We start from the raw sequence: 20,376 nt of genomic DNA, 5'->3' as shown, positions 1-20,376 counted from the left end.
TTTTTACAGCCAAAAGACATTTCAAGTTAAGAGATAGGAAAAATTTGCTTTTATTAAATTTTGTTTATTCAATTTGAAGAAAAAAAGAATTTGTAATGTTTTTTTCATACGATAATTTCACTAACGAATTTAACTGTTGTCCTGAAATCAAATTGGTACATCTGTACATCCAATGATGATAAAAACAATTGTTTGTGCAAATAATCTTTGTTTTAATAAAAACGCAGAGAGACAGGTTTGCTCCTCGATTATGAGTATTTATTTAATTTGTGGGTGGTTTGAGTGAAAAACTTCGCCCTTCCAAGAATGACGTAGAAAAAAGGGCGAGATGAAAATACAAAACAATAACATTAAAAATTGTATAATAAATAAAAATACATTGTCCTCTTCACTTCACCACCGACTTCGCCTTTTGCCTTTGTCACGAAGACCAGAGGGCAGGGGACATTGCACCTCGGAGCTTTCTCTTGCAGTCAGTGCAGGGATCCGGTGAGGCGAGTGTTATCAAAACGGTGCAGAAAGAAAACCCTCTCTCGCTTTTGCGAGGAGTGGAAAAGAAAGCTGTCTGCACTAAATACTGCCTTTTGCTTCTCTGTTGCATTAGCAGAGCTAACCCAATCATCACACACTTATTATTAACAATTTAATTCTTCTATTAGCAGTTTGTTCAACAATAATTAAAGGAGTAGGATTATTCTTTAAGCTATTAATTCTTTCCATGTTTCTTTAACCAGGTAATCCGTGCACACTATAGACTTCGGGTGGTTGATCTTTCTTTCTCTCCTCTGCTGTCTCGACCTTTTTCTCGTCATCTTCTCACTAGCATGTGGCTTTCCTTCGCATCCAGCATCTTTGAGTCTCTCCATCCGCGTTTGTATTATCTCGGAGCAAACCTGTCTCACTGCGTTTCTATTAATTCGCAATGGAGCGAATCAACAAACGCAAGGAGCAGGTTTGCTCCTCAATAATGAGTCTTGAAAACCCATATTTTTTTAAATTTTTTTATTCTTATTTAATTTTATATTTATTTATTTATTTATTATGATCTTTAACCCTCCTGCCTAGCACGTCATCGTACGGCGGATGAAAAGAGGGACTGCGGATGAAGGTGCGGCCACTGGCTCCACTCCCTCCTTTTCTTGGGGTGTTTCCGAGGCGTTCTCGACCGGGAATTCGTTTCTCTTGAGTTCTTTATCTTCCAATCTAGATATCTCACACCATGCTTCCTCCGGTCTGTGCCCTTCTTTCTCTGTGAGGCAGTGTGTTTGCTTCCAGTCAGCTCGCTAACTCTGCTGGGAATTATGAGATGTGTTCTCCGACACTCGTGTGGTCGGGCTGAGGAGTTCTGTGAGCAAGTTATTTCTCTTAGCTTTCTCTTTTCTCAACTCGGTAAATCTTGTCTCTTTAACTTCTTTCCATTTCTCATATCTTCTTCTCCCTTAGCTTCTGATGTATTTTTGGTGCAATTTTTCATCTCTAATTTCCATTTCTCGATTTTCATATCCTTCCTTCCTTTATTAATATACAGCTTCTCTTCTTCTCCACGAGGGGGTTCTTGGAAGTCGATCGTCAACAGAATCCATTACATATTTTGAACATGTTAAATGTTTTCAATCTTTTGGGTCACTCTTGATCCTGGATCCCCTCTTGCGTGCGTATTACTCGCTTTCCTATCCGAACCTTTTCGTCATGATATGTGTATTATAACTTTGTGTCTCATCGAGAACGCTGTCAAAGTGTCGTGTATTTCATACTCTCATTGAATAGCTTCTAATTCTTCTTTTATTCTCTGCATATTTGCAGGCTGACCTTTTATAATATCAACCACACATGTTCATCTTTTTAAGTTGTCCTCGCAAAATTGAACCAACGTTGGAGCGTTTCTTCTGCTTCGATGAGTGCGTTTGAATGTTTGTTAATATCGATTTTTATTGTCTTCCTAAAAGTTGTCTCTATATGCACTTCTATTAATACCGTATTCTTTTTCAATATATAACACTCCCTTCTCAATCTCTCCAGCTCAGCTGGCTCAAAAGTTACAAAATTATAGTGAGGATGAGGGCTTTCCTCTGAAGTATTTGTTGGTCTATGAAATTCTTTGTGGCTTCTTCCCCTTTTGTAATAGTTGAAAAAACCCACATCGAATTATATAATTTGCCCCTTCTCGGCTTATCTTCAGCGTGTATTTAAAGAGATGAATCAATATCTTTCACATTCGTCCTAATTTCTCTAAAAAAGTTTATGAACTCGAACACTTTTCGTTCAGCTTTATTAATCTCTCCCCTTGAAATATTTGAATTGGATATAATTTCAATAAATTCTACCATAATCCACTTGGCATCTTTGGTTGTGAAGGGGTCAGTATCATCAGTACTTCACTTGTCCAAGTATTGTTAAATCTTCTCAGCGCTCTCCATGTATCTCTTTCACTATTTGGGTTACTCAATATTGCTGCTGATATGTCCTTCGCTCCAATGAATTCTCCCCACGCTTAGAAGAGGTCCCTTCCTTGGATATTTTCCTCTCCAGTCTAATCCATATGACTTCTCATGGGGGTAACTTCTAGTCATCATTTCTCATCTTCGCTCCTAGTATCATGCACTTCTGAAAGGTCCCCAGGTTCCTTATCAAATGCCCAGGCTGCAGTAGCGGGGTCCAGGTCTGCCACCGCCAGACTGGCAGAATCAGGATCGTCAGATCCCTTTAAGAATCGTTCATCTTCTCTTTCAGCACCCGTCCAATGTTTCTCATGAAAGTGTGGACTAGTACTATCTCGTTTTCTTGCGTTTCTCTCTCTCTTCCTTCTCACGGAGGATGGTCTCCAAGAACTTTTGCAGAGCACCGGCGCAATCTGTTCTGAAATTGTATTTTATGTTCTTGATGCGACTGTTTGCAATATCTCTGCGACCTTCTCCCCCTTCAGTGCGTAGTCCGGCTTTCTCGCCATCCGACTGAGTGCATCTGCTTCCGTGTTCTGCTCTCCCGGGAGATGTTCCGTTTGTATCGTAATGTCCAGGCTGTTCAGTTTCTTCTGTAATGCTCTCAGTGTTGGAATGAGCGATGGCGCTCCCCTCTTCTTCTGAATCGTCCATCTCGTGGACATATTGTCTGTCCTCAGACGAATATGGTCTATCTTCTGTTGTTGCAGCCATGCTCCCTTTCTCTCTAGTGTCTTCAACACTGCTCTGGACTCCTTTTCGTTTATCGCTAACGCACTCTCTTGGTTAATCCAACTTCCGTGGACATAAATCTTCTCCTCTTTGTTCTCTTTCGGTATTGTTAATACTGCACCCCATCCCAGCTCTGACGCGTCTGTCATTAACTCTGCTAGCCTTGTTCTCTTCCTCAGACACCTCGGTCTGTTCCCTAGCAAGATCTTCCTCCAATGTGTTAATTCTCCCAGAATCATTGGGTTGGCTATTACCGTTCCATTCCATCCCCAGCGGGATATTACCTGCCTCAGCACGTATTGCATTCGCTTCATCCACAAGCTCGCTGGTGGGTGTTGTAACCTCACAAAATTCAGCCTCCCGAGGAGTGCTGACAGGTCTCTTGTCTTTTGGCTCTTTTTTCTCTTTGCACATGTTATCCAGATTCGCACATCCTCCAGGAGCAGCACTCTCTTCCTTTCTTGGAGCGTCACTTCCATCTTCTCTGAATTCCACAACCATCCCAGAAACTCCACGCTCCTTGTAGGTTCCAAATTCAGCTTCTCTTCAGACAGTATTCAGCCCTGACTCCTCAAGATATGGGCTATCTCCGGTGAGATCGATCTCAATGCATCCCTGTCTGGATGCATGAGGAAAATGTCGTCCAGATATATTACAAGCTTCACCTTCCACTGTTCTCTGTTGAAAGACGCTGCCCGCCTCATTATCTTCGTGAATACTCTGGGTGCATCCTTTGCCCCAAATGGCATCCCCACATAGGAATAGCATTGACTTTGAAAGCTGAAGCACAGTTAGGGACTGAATTGCTCGTCCACTTTGACATGTTGGTATGCACTCGATATATCCAAAGTGGTCATCCAATCGTTCTCCTCCAGAAGTTCCACCACTGTCTCCTGGGAATCCATCTTGAAGTGCTTTCCCTGTTCTTCCTCGTTTAGCGCCTTGCAGTCCAAGATCTTTCTCCACTTTCCTTTTTTCTTTATCACCATGAATGTCGGGTTGAAGCGCTTCACCTCCGACTCCTGTATGGGCTTCACCACTCCTTCCTTCAATTCCTCCTCCAAGAGGGATGAATAATTGTTCGTCATCTCCGTCATCCCCCGAAACTCTTGTCTGTGTTTTCTCTCCTCGAGTAAGATTGGGGATTGGGGACTTTTCCATCGAGCTTTTATACCACGGCTCACCAGTTTGTCTCCCCTTATCTTCTTCCACTCGCTCAGCCTGTTCACTAGTCCCCAGGAAGTGGCTCCTTCAGTGGCCCAATCTCTATACTCCTCCTCACTCCTGGCGTCTTGTGGCCAAACTGTATCTGTGTTCCCTCTTCTACTTCGAGAGTATCTGCAATAACTGTCTTTGAGCTCTCCTCCAGTGAGCTCCCTAATGCAGACCCGATAACAGTCCCAGAAGATCTCCAAACTATCTTCCCATTCTCCCTCTCGCTCTTCTGTCCCGTCACCCGGGGATATTCGGAGTCTCCTTCTGTTCTCGTTGTCTCGTGTCGCGCATTTTCTATCGATATCTCTCTCGCCGGAACCCCCGTGATTTCTCGTTCTCTCTCCTTTCTTTGGTATAACGAGCTCAGAGTCCCTCTGACGTTCACCTGTTGTTTCTGCATTTCCGTCTCTGATCGCTTTTCGCCCGGAACTACGGTTGCTCGTCGTATATTCATCTCGCTGTAATTTGCTTCTCTCTCTCCTCTCTCTACTCTCTCTCCTCTCTCGGTCTCGCGGCAAAGCGCGGCTCTCTCTTCTCTCTCTCCTCTCTCTCCTCTCTTCCTCCTTCCTCCTGCTATCATTTGCCGGCTTCAATTGTTGATTCCACAGCTGTCCCTCCTTGTGTCCTTGGGGGAGCTGTGGGCAATGGTCCAGTGATAGGGACTGGACTTCCAATGATGGATGAAGCGAACTGTGCCTGAAACTGGGGCGTTCTCTTCTTTCCCCTGAAATCTATGAAGCTCCTGCCGTATCCCCTTCTCTGGAGCTGTCTGTATACGAATCCTTTGGTACTCCTTCCCGAACTGTATCTTCTCGGGGGTCCACTTCTGGCCGTTGCGGGCCCGAAACCGGTTGTGGAATCGGGAGATGCACCGCATCCTGTTGCATCTCCCTCTGCTTGAAAAAAGTTGGTGCTCTCTACCAGCTTCTTCTGGTTCTCCGGCACCTCCTTGGACATTCATCCTTCAAAAAAGCCTTTCGCGCTCTCCCAGCCCGATTGGAGTTTAACCTTTAGTAGGTTAATTCTGCTGATACAGTCGGTAATAAGCGCATAGGCGCAAAATAGTCCTCTCAGGCGTTCTTTCTCCTCTTCTTCAATATGTGTTTTCCTTAACTCACTTGCTGCAAGGGCTGCAATCGCTTTCGCTGCTTCAAAGCCCGATTCTATGGCCGGCTGGAGGATTTCAATTGCTCGGCTTGCTTCAGGTGAATCTCTTCTCCCCTTTGTTGTAATAGCTGTCCTAGCTAGCGCGATCCAGCTTGTGTCTGTATGTCCTGTAAAAAACTCCTTCTCGTTATCTGGAATAAATGTATTCAGTATATCATCATTCATTCTTAACGATCCAGCCTTACAAAACTAAAAGAACTTCCTCAACTCGCTCACCTGTCTCCGGGGTGTCAACCACTCCCTGGGAAAGATACTAGTAAAGTCATCTGTTCCTTCTTTCTCTTCCTGAAATTCTTGCTCTTCCGAATCCCAGTCACTATCCTCTTTATATTCACGTTTCCTCGTACCGCTAATTAAACGACGCAATCTCTCACACTTTCCTTGTTTCCGCATCGCGATCAGGTCATCAAAATTTGCATCTGACTCCGGCTCGCTCCATCTCGATCTGTTTGCTCTCCTTAGCCGTTCCCTCTTCACTTTTCTCCTTGGCAGCATCCCCGTAGCTCCAGACTGACTTGGCCATGCTTGGCTTCTGGTGATTTCTTCGATCATGTTTTCTACCCTTGAAAGCCTGTGAATAAGATCAAATCCTCTGTCCTCGCCGTCGCTATTTGGCGCTCTAACAGTATCTTGACTCATTCTTCCTGCTGACAATGGTGTGTGAGAAAAGAAAAATTGTTGGCGATGTTTGATCTAAAACCACCCATACTTTAAATTAATACTCATTATTGATGAGCAAACCTGCTTTTTGCGTTTGTTGATTCGCTCCATTGCGAATTTGATCAACAAAATTTCAAATGATCAAAACGATTCAGATAAGGTTCGAAATGAGGAGATAAAAGAAATTGATAATAGTTTAAAAAAATACAAGGAGTTTGAAGAACAACCAGGTGATATCACAAAACTTCAAAGACTTTGCTTGGAATGCGAAATGCCAACATCTGAGCCAGACATTGAAGGAAAAATTGAGGAAAGCGATCCAAAATTTGAAACATCAGATGAATATGTTCCTTGATTTGATGCGGTTTTTAAGAGCGATGTCTGCTACGCAGGTTTTAACGATTCATTGGTTCCATTGAAAACTTTTCTACAAAAACTTCTTGATAGAAACGTCAGATGTTTTTGCTCAATAGAAACAATAAAAAAAGCTTATGAAAAAAGAATAAAATCGAAATCTCAAGAGAAATGCAATAACAGAAAAAAAGCTTACAAGATGAAAAAAAGGAAGGACTACCACAAGTTTATTCCTGGATGGCATTTGGGAGAATCATTTATTCCTGTTTATCAGTTTCATGCATTTTATGAAAATACGAAACTTAAAGAAAAATATGAAAAGCAGTACAAAAGATATGAGGCAGTTATTAATCAGTCCATTTATTTTGCGTGTTCTATTTCGCTTTTAAACAAAGCCATCGAAGATTATGGAAAAGTGTTGTGCTCAGGTGACAAGTGCATTGTTTTCTTAAACAAGAATACAAATGAGGTGACGATAAATAAATTTGAAAATTCAGATTTGTCGAAACTCATAGAATTTATCAGTTCAGAAGAATATGAAGCATCTTCGATAACAATGAAGATGATATCTTTGTTTGAACACTTCGAAAATGCTGGAAAAAAAATGACATTAGGCGAAACTTTTTCAGAGAAACCATTTATTTTCCCATTGATAAACATTTTGACATCCATTTTGAAAGAATTTGAAAAAGAACTGAATATCAGAAATTTGATGGAGCGAATTGTGATGAGCCATCTCCGAAAATCTTTGAACAAATTTTTCATGAAGTACGCATTCAAGACTGTTCAAGGGGGAAAGCCTAATTTTGGAGTGGATATCAGAGAATTCAAACTTATTGTTGACAACCCATCACGCAAAGTGTTTTTCATTGGAAAACAGGATGCGATCAATTATGTGGATAAAGTCGAACACCACATTAATGCTAAAGCCCAAAATTTAACAAAAGATTTTCATTATAACTGGATTGCAGATGAGGAGCTAAAAAAATATTCAAAAAGAATTATCCAATGAACCTTCCGAAAGTCGTGTCAAAAAGCTTCAGAATCAAAAAAAGAAATTGATTGGTACTGCTGAAGGGATGGAAGTCAAGGCAAATGAAAACTTCTCGAAATCAACTTTGAGCAAAATTCGTTTAATTGGTTCTGTGCTGAAATTTGGAGTAGATCTTGTGGAGTGGGGAATAGAGAAAGTGAAGAAATTCATTGATCTATTGCCTCAAAATGTGAAACGGACTTTGTTGAAAACTCTTGGTTTTCCAGTGAAAAACAGGAATACACATCTGTTAAAAGTTCAGATAATTCCCATTCTACTAATAAAAAGAAAATCACTAAAAAGAAGGAATCAAAATTTGAAGCAGCAGTTGAAGCAGCAGTTGAAGCAGAAACAGAAGTCGAATCAGAAGCAGAAACAGAATCCGAAACAAAACCTGAAGAAGAAGTTGAAACAAAAGCCGAAGCAGACGAAATTGATATTTCTCAATCTGATGCTGATAAAATTAACAGAACGTTTCCGGAATTGAATTTATCTCCGCAGCATATTGAGGAATTTTCAAAAGGATGCTTGTGTGTGATTAAGGCAGATGAAATCCGCAAAAAAAAGGAGAACATTTTAAACGGAATTAATTTCTGGACTGACGTTATGTTGTACAAGCACGATTTCACTAATTTGCTAAAGCTGTGCAACAAATTGAGTCGAGCTAATTGTAAAAAAGCAGATTGAAAAGGCATCTTGATAGATGAGCAAAAGAATGTTCATGGCGATGGTGAATATAGTTCTAAAGCACCCAAGTATAACGAGTATTATGTAACAGTTATGAATTATCTGGAATAGCTGAGTATCAGATTTATTATCAAAAAAGAAAAATTATGTGTATCATTTTTAATTTGAAAAAAGTTTTTTATTATTTTGATAATCTTCAAATTTATATTTTGATTTATTGCTTATGATGTTGAAAAACTTTTTGGATGAGAAATATTTTTCCGGTTTCATTTTTTAATTTTTTTATTTTGTTTTATTTTTTTCGCAAATTCTTATCTTCAGTATTTGAGGCGCTGATGTTTTGATTTATTCATTGTGGATTAGTTCCATTATGTATCAACCACTGTTTGAAGGGTACCTTTTTTTCTCCAAATTTTTTAGCTGTTCCACACTTTGGGGGAAAAAAATGAAAAACTCAATTCACTCTTGTTTTGCCAAAATTATTGAGATTTTTTTGGACAAAGTTAACATACGAAGATGTATTTTAATTGATTTTTTTTTTAAAAAAAAAAGCTACTACTTCTCATATAGGAGTGCCTTTATCATCATTGGAAGTCATTTTTGTATTGAAAATAACCATATTTCTTTCATAAATTATTTAATATTAGTGTTTTGTTTCGATTAAAATAATATTTATTTGCTTCATTCCAGGTGTGAAGAAGCGAAGAAAAGAAGTAGGTTGCATATGAGCAAACATCATTATCAGAGCTTGCGATTGACCCTTCGGATGCATCGGTGGTGGCTGCGTCATACACTTCGACAGGAGCGATGGATGATGTCGAGAGGTGGCTGCAGATTGTGGTGCCAGAGGCGGCTGGGGTGTATGGGCGGCACATGTCGCTGTCGCTGCAGACGCTGCGGGGATATGTTGTGGCGCGGCGGGCGGTGCTGTATGGGGGTGTTGTGTGTGCCTGCTATGTGGAGCTTTCCGCGATGATTTCGGTTCTGCTGGTGATGTAGATTTTGTCGCTTGTAGCGTCGGTGGGATTGAAACTTGACACTAAGTATCTTTTCGGCAGTGAATGTGAATGCGTTCTCGGAAGTTATAATCTGTTTGTCCCTTCGCTGCTTCTGTCTGCGATATTGTTGACGGAGTTTTTATCACCACAGCCGAGGCGTTTTATAACGAAAATAGACGACGAGGCGATTGGGCGAGGGATTGCAGAATCTTGTGTGAAAAAAAAGCTGATGAGAAAACGATGGAGAAGGTGGGATTGAAAATTGAAGACGTTGTTCTGTCACCAGCAGCGATTGTGCTGGCAGCGCTGGAAGAGCTGGAAAAGGCAGAGGAAGGCGATGGAGAAGGCTGTGTTGAGATAAGGAGAAGGAAGAAGAAGAAGAAAAACACGGAGGAGGAGGAGGAGAAGAAGAAGAAGAAGAAGAAAATTTCCACGAATTTTTGGTGGTTTGATTCGCATATGAATTCCCAGAAGAATATGCTGATGATATTGTTGCTGGCAAACGCTCACGTGGATCTGAAGCTTATGCAGTCGATAGCTGCTGCAGATGAAACAGCAGTTGAGATGAAGAAGCTTTCGAAGAAGAAGAATAGAAATTGAAAGGAAGAAAACGAAAGAATCGAAGAAGGCAAATATATCCAATTTATCTGCTGATGAATGTGTTTGAGCATGTGACAGAGATGTTGTAGGGGATAATTCTTCCATTCATTCTCCCTGTTTTTTTTTCCTGACCCGCAGATCAGTTGCTAGAAGAATGGCTTGACTCGCTTTCAAGCTCCCAGACAAGTGCTTGCATTTGCAGAAGATAAACAAAAGATAAGCAGTTTTGTTTGTAGATGATTCTGTTGCTTTGGAAGAAGAAGATGATGATGATGTCGATGAAGAAATAGCTTTGCAGACAAATAATTCCACCTTTCGATCCCATCGCATCCTTGGAATATCAGTAAGTTTGAAAATTCGCAAATGCCTGATCTCTTCTTTTGCTTCTCATTTTCCTTTCCTATCCCCCTCTTTTCAATCAATTCCCAAAAATTCATACAAAAATACATCAAGTCCAATGAGCTTCTTTCAATGGCTCTTGTTCCAGTCCGATTGTCATCTGCTGCCTTCTTCCTTTCGTATTCATCATCGCGGTCAATGTTGATTGTTCCTCTTCTCTTCAATTTCATTCTCATCCCAAACTGTCTTTGTATCTCGTTGCAATTCTCAAAATTCCACCAGCAAAAATAGATTTCTATCTGATTCTGTTTCAATATCCAATATCCTTCGAAATCTCTTTTCTTCCTCAAATATCCTCAGTTCTTCAGTTTTTCTTTCCCTCAAAGCCATCTTCCAAAAGAAGTCTTCCAGAATCAAAAGATATCTTGCAGAAGCCATGTAACTTCAAATGCTTTGTTTCATGAGAATGAAAAGATCAAAATCAATGCAAAATTGCCATTCTGAAACACAACAAAAAATAAACAATTTCGTTTTTCATGAATAACATTCATATAAAACAGAACAAATTGCACACCCATCACAACTTTCATCCCTTATGATAGCTTCGTTGCCTTCTCCATAAAAAATAATCTTGGCTCTTTTTCCCAAATTGAAACTTTCCTTTGACAGAAACTGAATCTCTTTCTCTCCACAACACACAAAATTCATCCAAATTATCAATAAAAAATCCAGCAATAAAGGCTTCTATTAACTTCTTCCATGCATCCCATTCCTTTGGTTGAGAATGTTTTATTTTGCCAAAGCAAGAATAAATTATCAAAACTTTTAAAATATCTCCACAGTTCCTGATGTTTGATATGAATAAAAAATAAAAGGTTGAATTATCACAAAACAAATAAAACTGCTGAATTATCATCAAATTTTTGAAATTCAAACTTCATCTTTTCGATAAAATAAGAATGTTTCTTTTAACTTCTCCAATCCGGATGATGCTTCTGATTGTAATGCAACATCTCTAAAAGACACTTCAAAAAAATAGTTCTCACAACTGTGTTGAGTGTGTGTTGTATTCTCCGTGATGGCTGAAATATCAAGGCATCAAAAGAAACTGGTTTTCCTATTGGTATTATATTTAAGATCTTTCATTTTCAAATAGTCAAAACGTTTGATTGAAATAGTTATTCATTGAATTTTTTCTATTCAAAGAACCATTTTTTCATTTTTTTGATTTTTCTCCCATAATAAAAAATAAGAAATCAGGAAAAAAAAGAAAAGGACATTCCTTGTGTGTGCTGGTTTCAATGCTTTCAAAAATATGCTGTTTTGCTTGCATAATATATTTTCAATGCATGCGTTATGATGCTTCAAGCGATGAAACATGTCAAATTGAGGAATTGAAGAAAGAAGAAATTGCAGATAATCTTGAAAGCACGTGGATGAATGTGTTTCAAAAGGGAATATTTGCCAATGGAAACACATTTGAAACGGATGTTGAAAGAAAAGAAGATGAGATGAGACATTCAGAGAAAATCGAAAGAACGAAGAATGGAGATGGAAAAGTAGGGAATGATGAAAAACTCAAATTTGGAGAATCCAGTCCATATGAAGTGGATTGTGGAACAAACATGACTGATGAACTAAAAATCTGGAAAAGACAAAGATTTGGAGATGAAAGTTGGATTGAAGGAAGCTTCATGATTGCGAATTCTTCAATAAAACTCCATTCTCTGGGATTGATGCCAAATGACTGCAATAGTATCTTGAATGCCATGAGTGGATGTTTTGTTGAAGTGAGCAGATGCGGGATAGAAATAAGGGGAGAAAAGCCTCCATTTTGTTTGAATGGCGGCTGTGGGCTATTCACAAACATATCTCTCCGATTCCCTTTGGATTCACATTTGCAGAAATGCCCATCTCTGTTCTCTTCAAAACCATTCAAAGGGGATCATTCAGAAAATTGCCATGTGTCCATTTGTTCCTCTCATTTCTCATCTTTTTGTGTGTCATCAGCCCCATTTCTGGCATCTCCCCTTGTGCCATTTGCCTCACTCTCCGAACTGTCCTTTTGCAACATTTCAACATCACCTTTAACATGTTCATCTTTGAATGAACTCTTGTGTGAATCCTTTTGTGTGATGAGCAGCTGCACTTTCATGTCTGTTTGTGATGCATGTGATGGAGGGATTGTCCCCTCCATCAACAACCCCTTGACCTCTTTGACAGCCTCAAACACATCCTTCATTGGGTGTTGTCGAACAAGGAATGTTGAACACATTGGAAACAAGGAGAATAAGTTGAGTCCAGGGAGACAAAACACAACTGACAATGGGAAAAACACTTTTCTTTGGTGTGAATGGAACGGATCGAAGGCTACAGGGACAGTTGAATCGTATGACGATGGAGCATCGAATGGCGGTGCTATTTGCATGCATGACCAAGAGAATGGAGAACTTTCTGTTTCTCATTGTGTGTTCAATGGATGCACTGCATATTGGTGTGGAGGTGGTATTCATTGCCATAAAATAAAATCTGTTGAGATTGTGAACAGTTCTTTCAATGGATGCATTGCTCAAAATTATTTAGGAGGAGGAGCAATTGTTCAGTTTATATCATCAAATGTCCAAATCAGTAGGTGTGAATTTCTGAATGGAAAAGCTGAGTATGATGGAGGGGGTCTATGTCTCAGTGACATTCTTGATAATGAGACAAAAAGCTTCAAAGTGCAAAAAAACGAAGAAAGCAAAGTTGAGTGTATGTTTGAATGTTCATTAGTTTTTTGTTCAATTTCAAAATCTTATGGAGGAGGGATGTATTGCTATGGTGTTCCTGCTGAGTTTAATATGAGGAGCATCCTTTTTATTTCTTGCTCTGCTGTTTCACATGGAGGAGGAATAAGATTATATCCGGTAAAAGAAAGTGATCCAAGTGACAGAATTTATTTTTATTTCTTTTTCTTTCACAATTGCATTTGCACAAACTCCACACCATACGGGCATGATATTTTCTTTTCTGATGACAAAAAGGAGTTTTTTTCATGCAATCCTTTCTTTGAATCATACACAACAAACACAGATGATAATAGAATATGCTATTCATATGGAACGAGCGATTGGGAATTTCAACATTTTGAAAAAAAGGGATGGTTAAAGGATGGGATGAAGAATCGGTTTGTGGATGTGAATGGAGATGATTCGAATGAGTTGTGCATAACAAGTGAGTCAACAACATGCAAGACAATTGGATTTGCAGTCAAAAAAAGTGATCAACAATTGAATTCCACAGTCACAGTTTTTGAGGGGAAGCATCAGAGCGAAGAAGAAACAATCAACGTTGGCGAAAAGCGAATCAGTTTGATTGGAAAAGGAAGGGAAGAAAGTGTGATCGAAATAAATTCCCTTTCTGAGGCTTCGACAACACTGTTCAGTGTGACAAGTGGACAACTGGAGGTGTTGCATATGGGAATCGACTACAACACAAAAAGAAGTTCATCTCCGAATGTGTTTGTTGTATCTGATGGGAGCGGATCACTAATGCTGGAAGATGTGCTTATCTCATCAAGTGTCTCAGAAGAAGAACATGTGATATCCTCATCTTTGTTTGTGATGCCACTCTCACAACTGTCCATGGACAACATTGAGATCAGGGATATGAAAATATCTGAAGCTCTTTTTTCTGAGCCTTCATCAGCAGGATCTGCATCTAGAGAGAGCATTCTGGCAAATGTGAAAATACAGAATGTCCATCGAGCAATAGGAGATGGAGCAGTGGTGGCGAAGAGTGTGAAAGCAGGAGAGACATTTGTGGTGTGGAACACTACAATGGCGAACTGTGAGTGTCTGAATGGGAATGGAGGGGGAATAAAAATTGAGTTGGAAGAAGCAACGAGCAAGGTTCTTATTGGAACGTCATCATCATGCAATGGAGGGACAACAACATTCAGTCAATGCAGTTGCAGCGGGCTTGGAGGAGGGGTGATGTTATGTTTGGTGGATGACTCATGCAAGTTTGAGATAACATCAGTGAACTTTGAGAGTTGTGCTGCAACATTGAGAGGGAAGAGTCTATTTGTAGAAGCACAGGACTTGTCGGCTGTTGTCAACAGCACTTCAATTGGATTCAATCCAGAAATTGGAATTAACATTGCAAAGTTTGATGAACTTTGTGGAAGAGAAAGAAACAAGGAAGAACTGATTGTTCCACTTGTTGTGTTTCTTCGAACATTTTCATCACCAGCATATGTGAGTGGGAGAGAACAAGGAAGTGAATTCAGGCTGTGTGGATATGAAGATTACCCATGCAGAGGAATTGGGAATGTTGGAGAAGTTCAGTTTCCGAGTTCAAAGAGAGTGATCAGACTGGCAAGCACATTTTCATTTGATGAAGAAGTTCAGTTTGTTGAACAGTCATATGAGATTGATTCAAGTGAAAAAAATTCTGGGATAATTGTTGGAGGAACAGGAACAAAAACACAAGAAGCGTTGGTGATGAACAATGTTTCATCAACGATCACAGGGATATTGTTTGAATTGGGAGGATCTATTGGGGATCGATCATCATTTGTCCATTCGACAAGAGGGATATTGAAATTTGCTGATTGCGGGATAAAGATGGGAAGTGAAGTGGATTCAGTGAATTATGTGTTTGTGAGTGCAAGTGAAGGGAAAGTGGAGATTATTCGGATGAGATGTGGAGGGAGTGTTAGAGAAGTGAGATTTGTGAAAAGTGTGATTGTTGTGAATGGAAGTTGTGAATGCATGATGGATGAGGTGATTATCAACAAAACAACATCAAATGGAGTGAATGGGCTGATAGAGATTGCCACAAGCAGCTCAGCCACAATCCAGAATTGTTCGATAACAAATTGTGATATGCCGAGTTGTGGAGTAATTAAGGTTGAGAATTGTTCATCAATCACGTTGAAGAACACATCATTTGAGAACATCACGAGAGTGAAAGGAGATGGTGGATGCGTTTGTGTTGATTCAAATGAAGATAGGAGCAAATGCACAATCAGAATTGAGAACAGCTCATTCATCTCATGCGAGGTGAGTGAGAATGGAAAAGGAGGGGGAGGACTATTGGTTTCATTGAAGAATCCCTCTGAGCTGCATGTGTCATCAGCAAGATTTGAAAAGTGTTGCGCCTCATCAACGAGTGGAAGTGAAGGGAAAGGAGGAGGGATTTTTCTTTCATTGGTGGATGCAGATGCAAAGTTTGAATTGATTGATACTCTTGTATTTGATGGAAATGATGCAGAATATGGAAAGAACATGTTCATTATGGGAAAGGATTTTAATTCTTCTGTGACAAATGAATCATTCAATTTCGATTATTCATCAATGATTAATGATAAAACTCTGTTTGTTGGGAGTGACAGCTATCATTCAAATAAAGATCTGTTCATGTTCCTCGTTCCATATAGCTCCTTTGAGATATTTGTATCATTTGAGGGATTTGATGTTGTAAGATGTGGAAGTGAAGAAGAGCCTTGTTTCTCGATGTGGAAAGGGATGAAAAACATGAAAGAAGGAGATGGAAAGAAAACAATTCAGATTGAAGAATCAACTATCATTCGAGATTCATTCAACTTGTCCAATTATCAGATCAAAAAGGATTCTTCAATGGGAGAAGAAGAGACAAAAGCAATATTGAATTTTGAAAAGGCAATTGGAAGTCAGCTGGAATATTTCATGGGAAATGATATTCATCTTGAATTGACAAATATCCATCTCCAACTGACGTCTGGATTTGACAACTCAGCCAAAACAATCATTTCGAACAGAGCTGGAGATTTGATAATATATGGATGTTCATTTCATTCAGAGGCTGGAGCTAATATTGGATTTGATTGTGTATTTTTGGATGTGATTGGAGGAAGTGTGGAAGTGAATGATTTGTCGATGGAGTCGTGCAATGTTGGAAACAGTATTTTTGTCATTCGTGATTATGGAGTTTCTTGCCATTTCTTAAATGTTCGAGTGGAGTCGTTGAATGAAAGTGGAGGTTGCATTTTGTCGATCAAGGGAACTGAACCAGGATTGAAGATAAATGAAGGAGGAGAGGAAATGAATCTCAAAATTGATAATTCATCATTTTCAGGAGTGAAGAGAAGTGATAATGGGCCAAGCATTTTTGAGTCAAAAAGTGAGAAAAAGATAGATTTGGATGTCAAGGAGAGCAACATCACAGAAGACAAGGCAGAAACAAGTGAAAAAGGAGGGGCAATATTCTTCACGTTGGGTGCATCTGGATCAATGCAGGTGATTGACTCAACAATCAGCCATTGTAGCTGCAGTTACAGTTCAGGAAGAGGAGGAGGAGTTTATCTGGCAACAAAGGAAAGAGGAGATTTGAATTTCACATTTGTGGGGATGAAGTTCAGTTCAAATACAGCAAGAGTGGGGAATGACATTTTCATCGAATGTTATAACATCACCTCACAAATCAATGAAAGCCAATTTCGATTTGATCTTCGAGAAGGCCGTTACACCCGGATGAATGCGATATATGGAAGAGATGAATGTGATTATCAAAGTGATACAGATCTGATTGGATTTGTGACGATTCATCAGAGCGACACAATCATTGTGAGCAGTGTGAATGGATCGGATGAGAGGCAATGTGGAACGAACATTCTTCCTTGTAACTCAATTAATCATGGAATGACTCATCTGACTTCAGAGCTGATTAGTCAAATACTCGTGATAGAAGGGAGTTTAATTGAGGAAGAGATGAATCTGGAGGAAATGAGCTTGTGTTCAAAGAGCAGGGAGATGTGCAAAGTTGAAGTGAAATCAAGTATAAAAAAAACAAAGGATGGATTGGTAACAACAACTGGAGCAGTCTCATTGTTGAGAGTGAATTTTGTGTTTGATTCAAATTTCATTTCTTCACATGAATCACTGATCTCACCAGAAGGAGGAATTCTTGAAATTGTGAATTGCTCATTCACAACAAAACAATCAGCAGAAGAAGGAAATGAGGCATTAGCAAACATTCCATTTCACATTATAAACATAGAAAAAGGAGAACAACAACTTATGGAATGTTCAATATCAAATCTCATTCTTCAAAAATCCACATTGTATCTTTCATCTCAACTTCCATCAGTAATTGATTCATTAACGATTAGCAATTCAACAATTTCAAAATCTCTATTGGATATAAATGAATGTGGTCAATTAACAATCAAGGATTTCAAAACAGAAAATATCTCAGTTGAAGGAAATGAAGAATCATTGATATCGTGCTTATCAATGAAAAAGACAATTCAATTGACAAATTTCACAATGGGTGGAGTGAGATCAAAGACCACAAAAGGGAAATTGATGAAATTTGAGAATTGTTTGGATATGAAAATGGATTGTTGCATTTTTGATGGAAGTTCATATGAAAAAAATGTGAAATGTTTGAATGCAAAAGAAGAAGAGATGTGCAGATGGGATGGATCTGTTGTGGATGTTGTGAAGAGTTCTGTTTTGATGAAAGAGACAACAATCTCGAATTCTCCTGAAGGGGGAATAACAATGAATGGAGGAAGTGTGGAGATTGAGAAAGGAGAATTTACGAACAATAATCCATCGATTGAAGGATATCCATCAGCCAGGATGAACATTCTCTGCTCAGATTCAGGAGTGTTGAACGTGATGAGTCTGAAAGGAGGAGATGGAGTTTTGCCAAGTACATCTCTTTGGATATTGAACGAAGGATGTAAATTGAGCGGGATTGTTACCGAGAGATTGTCATCCTTCTTCATTCCTGTGTTGGAAAGTGTGGAAACAAAGGAAGAGATGGGAGCAGAACTTCTACTGAAATTCAAAGGAAAGCTGTTGCTTCCATGCAACATATCGTTCAAGATTGTGAAACAAGTTGGTGATGAAGATGTTGTGGAAAGATATGAATTCAATAATGAAGGATGTGTATCAGAAAATGAAGTGGATGGAAAAGTCCCCATTGAAACAATAAACAATGCAGGAGAAGAGACAGAAGTGAGTGTGAGTGTTCTGTTTGGAAAGAAAGAATCTCCTTCATCGACTGATTCTTTCATCCTGAAGAACAGAAGCGAAACCCAAGGAAAGGGAGATGACAGAATTGTTGAAGGAGGAAAAGAAGGAAAATCTTATTGGTTGTTGATTGTGATTGCGCTTGTTGTTCTTCTTTTGATTATTCTCATCATTGCAGTTGCATTTATTGTTCGGTGGAAGAAGGTAAAGAATGAAGCAGAAGATCTGAGAGAGATTGTGAATGACAACATCAGAAAGGATCCGAAGGCATTTGAGATGGTGACGATGGAGATGTCGCCTGAGGAGCAGTGGAGGAGAGCAGAGAGAGAGGCAGAGAAGAAGAACGATGAGAGGATAAAGAAGAGGGTGTATGAGAGGAATATGGAACATTCGGAGTCATCAGAGCATCTTCTATCTGAGAGTGGCTCCACTGAATACATCCTGGGGAGAGACTCAGACAAGATCCCAGAATGGGCATTGGAGAAGGTTGATGAAAAAGAAGAGGAAACAAGGAAGAGAACTCCATCACCCTCCATCTCATCCACTTCAACCGCTTCAACAACTGATTCAGATTCCACTTTTGTTCGAGCAGAGAGTCTGTGTCCCACCACCTCATCGATGTCGAATCTGGTGGATGCAATGGCCTGCTCATCGCCACATGAGAAGCTGATTGTGGATTTGAGGGATTCACTGTTCATGCTGCTTCATGGGAGGAATGAGAAGAAGGAGATGGCGATTGGGAGTTTGAAGGAGAGGGAACAGACAGCTGCACAGATTCTGTTCTGGGTGGCGAATGGAGCACTTCATTCATTTGATGAAGAAAAAGAATTGCCTTCGCTGGCCAACCTCAGTCCTCACATTGTGCTGTTCTCAGAGCACATGGTGATCTGCATTGCCCTCCACTCCGACTGCTCATCTTCAGATGATTCCGATTCATCATCCATATCTTCGATGTCCATGGTTTCTTCATCCTCGTCAAATGTTTCAGTGATGAGCGAGAGATTCACCGACTCACCACCACCCTCATCAGCGTTTGAGGATTGTGAAGACAACAGGAAGGAGTGTCTGAGGTGGAAGGCACCCGAGCTGCAGATGAACAAGAAGATGGGAGCAACAAAGGAGTCAGTGGCATTCTCGATTGGGATGATGGTGTGGGAGTGTCTGACACTGGATATCCCATTTGGGGAGTATGAGGCAGAGGTGGCAGGAGATAAGATATCGAAAGGGGAGAGGCCAAGCTTGGAAAGAGAAATGGGAACATCATTCACAGAAATGGTGCATCATGCGTTTTCTCCCCAACCATTCAACCGCCCTTCCCTGGTTGAGATGAAAAGGATATTCATTCAGAAGTTTCCAGCTGGTGGGGTGATCATAACAGCATCAGATGCAATTGATGTGGAAGACGAGAGCGGAGATGAAGGGAGCGATATTGTTGGGTCAGAAAACATTTCAGCAACAAATGAAGTTTGATGTTTCTCTAAATTAAAGAAAAATTCACTTGAAATTACAAGCACACAATTGCAAACAAATGAATTGTCTGTCAATTGACATTTCGTATTCTCTTTTCGCAATAACTGTTTTGAATCGCAGAAAAGAAGGGAGAATAAAGACAAAAGATGCTCAATATGGAAATCGGAAACAAGAATGTCAGAAAGGTCACCAAATCAACAATCCCGAAAGTGAAATTGTTAGCAAAGCTCATTAATGTGGATTAATGAACTTTGCTATGTTTTTGATAATTTTTTTGTCTGAGATTTTTTATCGTATCTTTATTCATTTTCATATCACTTCTCTCTCAAAGAGCGGGATTTGATTCAAACAAAACGAAAAAGTTATTTTATTAATGAACTTTTCAATTTTGATTTTTTTTATGAATATGAAGAGAATAAGAAAATCACCATCAATTTTCTTTTTTCCATTTTTTGTATTAAAAATATATATTCTCAATGAACCTGAATATCAACAAGACAGCTGGAAACAAGTTAATTCATAATTTAAAAAAAAATGAAACATGATCCATTTTTTCAAATTCTGAATTAAAGAAAGCATTGTTGATACTTCAGATTTTGCATATAACAAACAGTTTGTGTAAATAAATAAATCTTTCATTGATTTTTCACATCAAAGCTAGAATCATAATGATGAAAACA

The 20,376-nt window shown here is 39.4% G+C and overlaps 7 protein-coding genes across 7 annotated transcripts; 2 read left to right on the top strand and 5 right to left on the bottom strand.

Annotated features, from left to right (window-relative positions):
* Positions 1 to 2,768: 2,768 nt before the first annotated feature.
* MONOS_7948 (uncharacterized protein) lies at positions 2,769 to 3,152 on the bottom strand (the record flags this gene model as incomplete). Its single annotated transcript, XM_067878314.1, has 1 exon — positions 2,769 to 3,152. One exon carries the CDS (start codon positions 3,150 to 3,152, stop codon positions 2,769 to 2,771), a length of 384 nt encoding a protein of 127 aa, XP_067730547.1.
* Positions 3,153 to 3,224: 72 nt separating this feature from the next.
* Positions 3,225 to 3,671, bottom strand: MONOS_7947 (uncharacterized protein; the record flags this gene model as incomplete). The annotated part of the gene is made up of 1 exon (XM_067878313.1): positions 3,225 to 3,671. One exon carries the CDS (start codon positions 3,669 to 3,671, stop codon positions 3,225 to 3,227), a length of 447 nt encoding a protein of 148 aa, XP_067730546.1.
* A 45-nt stretch (positions 3,672 to 3,716) lies between these two features.
* On the bottom strand, positions 3,717 to 4,331 carry MONOS_7946 (uncharacterized protein; the record flags this gene model as incomplete). The annotated part of the gene is made up of 1 exon (XM_067878312.1): positions 3,717 to 4,331. One exon carries the CDS (start codon positions 4,329 to 4,331, stop codon positions 3,717 to 3,719), a length of 615 nt encoding a protein of 204 aa, XP_067730545.1.
* Positions 4,332 to 4,398: 67 nt separating this feature from the next.
* Positions 4,399 to 4,965, bottom strand: MONOS_7945 (uncharacterized protein; the record flags this gene model as incomplete). Its single annotated transcript, XM_067878311.1, has 1 exon — positions 4,399 to 4,965. One exon carries the CDS (start codon positions 4,963 to 4,965, stop codon positions 4,399 to 4,401), a length of 567 nt encoding a protein of 188 aa, XP_067730544.1.
* Positions 4,966 to 5,342: 377 nt separating this feature from the next.
* On the bottom strand, positions 5,343 to 6,259 carry MONOS_7944 (uncharacterized protein; the record flags this gene model as incomplete). The annotated part of the gene is made up of 3 exons (XM_067878310.1): positions 5,343 to 5,683; positions 5,807 to 6,199; positions 6,253 to 6,259. 3 exons carry the CDS (start codon positions 6,257 to 6,259, stop codon positions 5,343 to 5,345), a joined length of 741 nt encoding a protein of 246 aa, XP_067730543.1.
* A 2,834-nt stretch (positions 6,260 to 9,093) lies between these two features.
* On the top strand, positions 9,094 to 9,884 carry MONOS_7943 (uncharacterized protein; the record flags this gene model as incomplete). The annotated part of the gene is made up of 3 exons (XM_067878309.1): positions 9,094 to 9,228; positions 9,286 to 9,377; positions 9,461 to 9,884. 3 exons carry the CDS (start codon positions 9,094 to 9,096, stop codon positions 9,882 to 9,884), a joined length of 651 nt encoding a protein of 216 aa, XP_067730542.1.
* Positions 9,885 to 11,572: 1,688 nt separating this feature from the next.
* On the top strand, positions 11,573 to 20,123 carry MONOS_7942 (uncharacterized protein; the record flags this gene model as incomplete). Its single annotated transcript, XM_067878308.1, has 2 exons — positions 11,573 to 12,974; positions 13,296 to 20,123. The coding sequence occupies 2 exons, from the start codon at positions 11,573 to 11,575 to the stop codon at positions 19,694 to 19,696; spliced, it is 7,803 nt and encodes a 2,600-aa protein (XP_067730541.1). The 3' UTR covers positions 19,697 to 20,123.
* Between the last annotated feature and the right edge of the window lie 253 nt (positions 20,124 to 20,376).

The sequence above is a fragment of the Monocercomonoides exilis genome (assembly GCF_001643675.1).
Source record: "Monocercomonoides exilis strain PA203 chromosome Unknown scaffold14-1859848, whole genome shotgun sequence".
NCBI lineage: Eukaryota > Preaxostyla > Oxymonadida > Polymastigidae > Monocercomonoides > Monocercomonoides exilis.
Note: the sequence above shows the minus strand (reverse complement) of the source record. Positions and strands in the feature narration are given on the sequence as shown.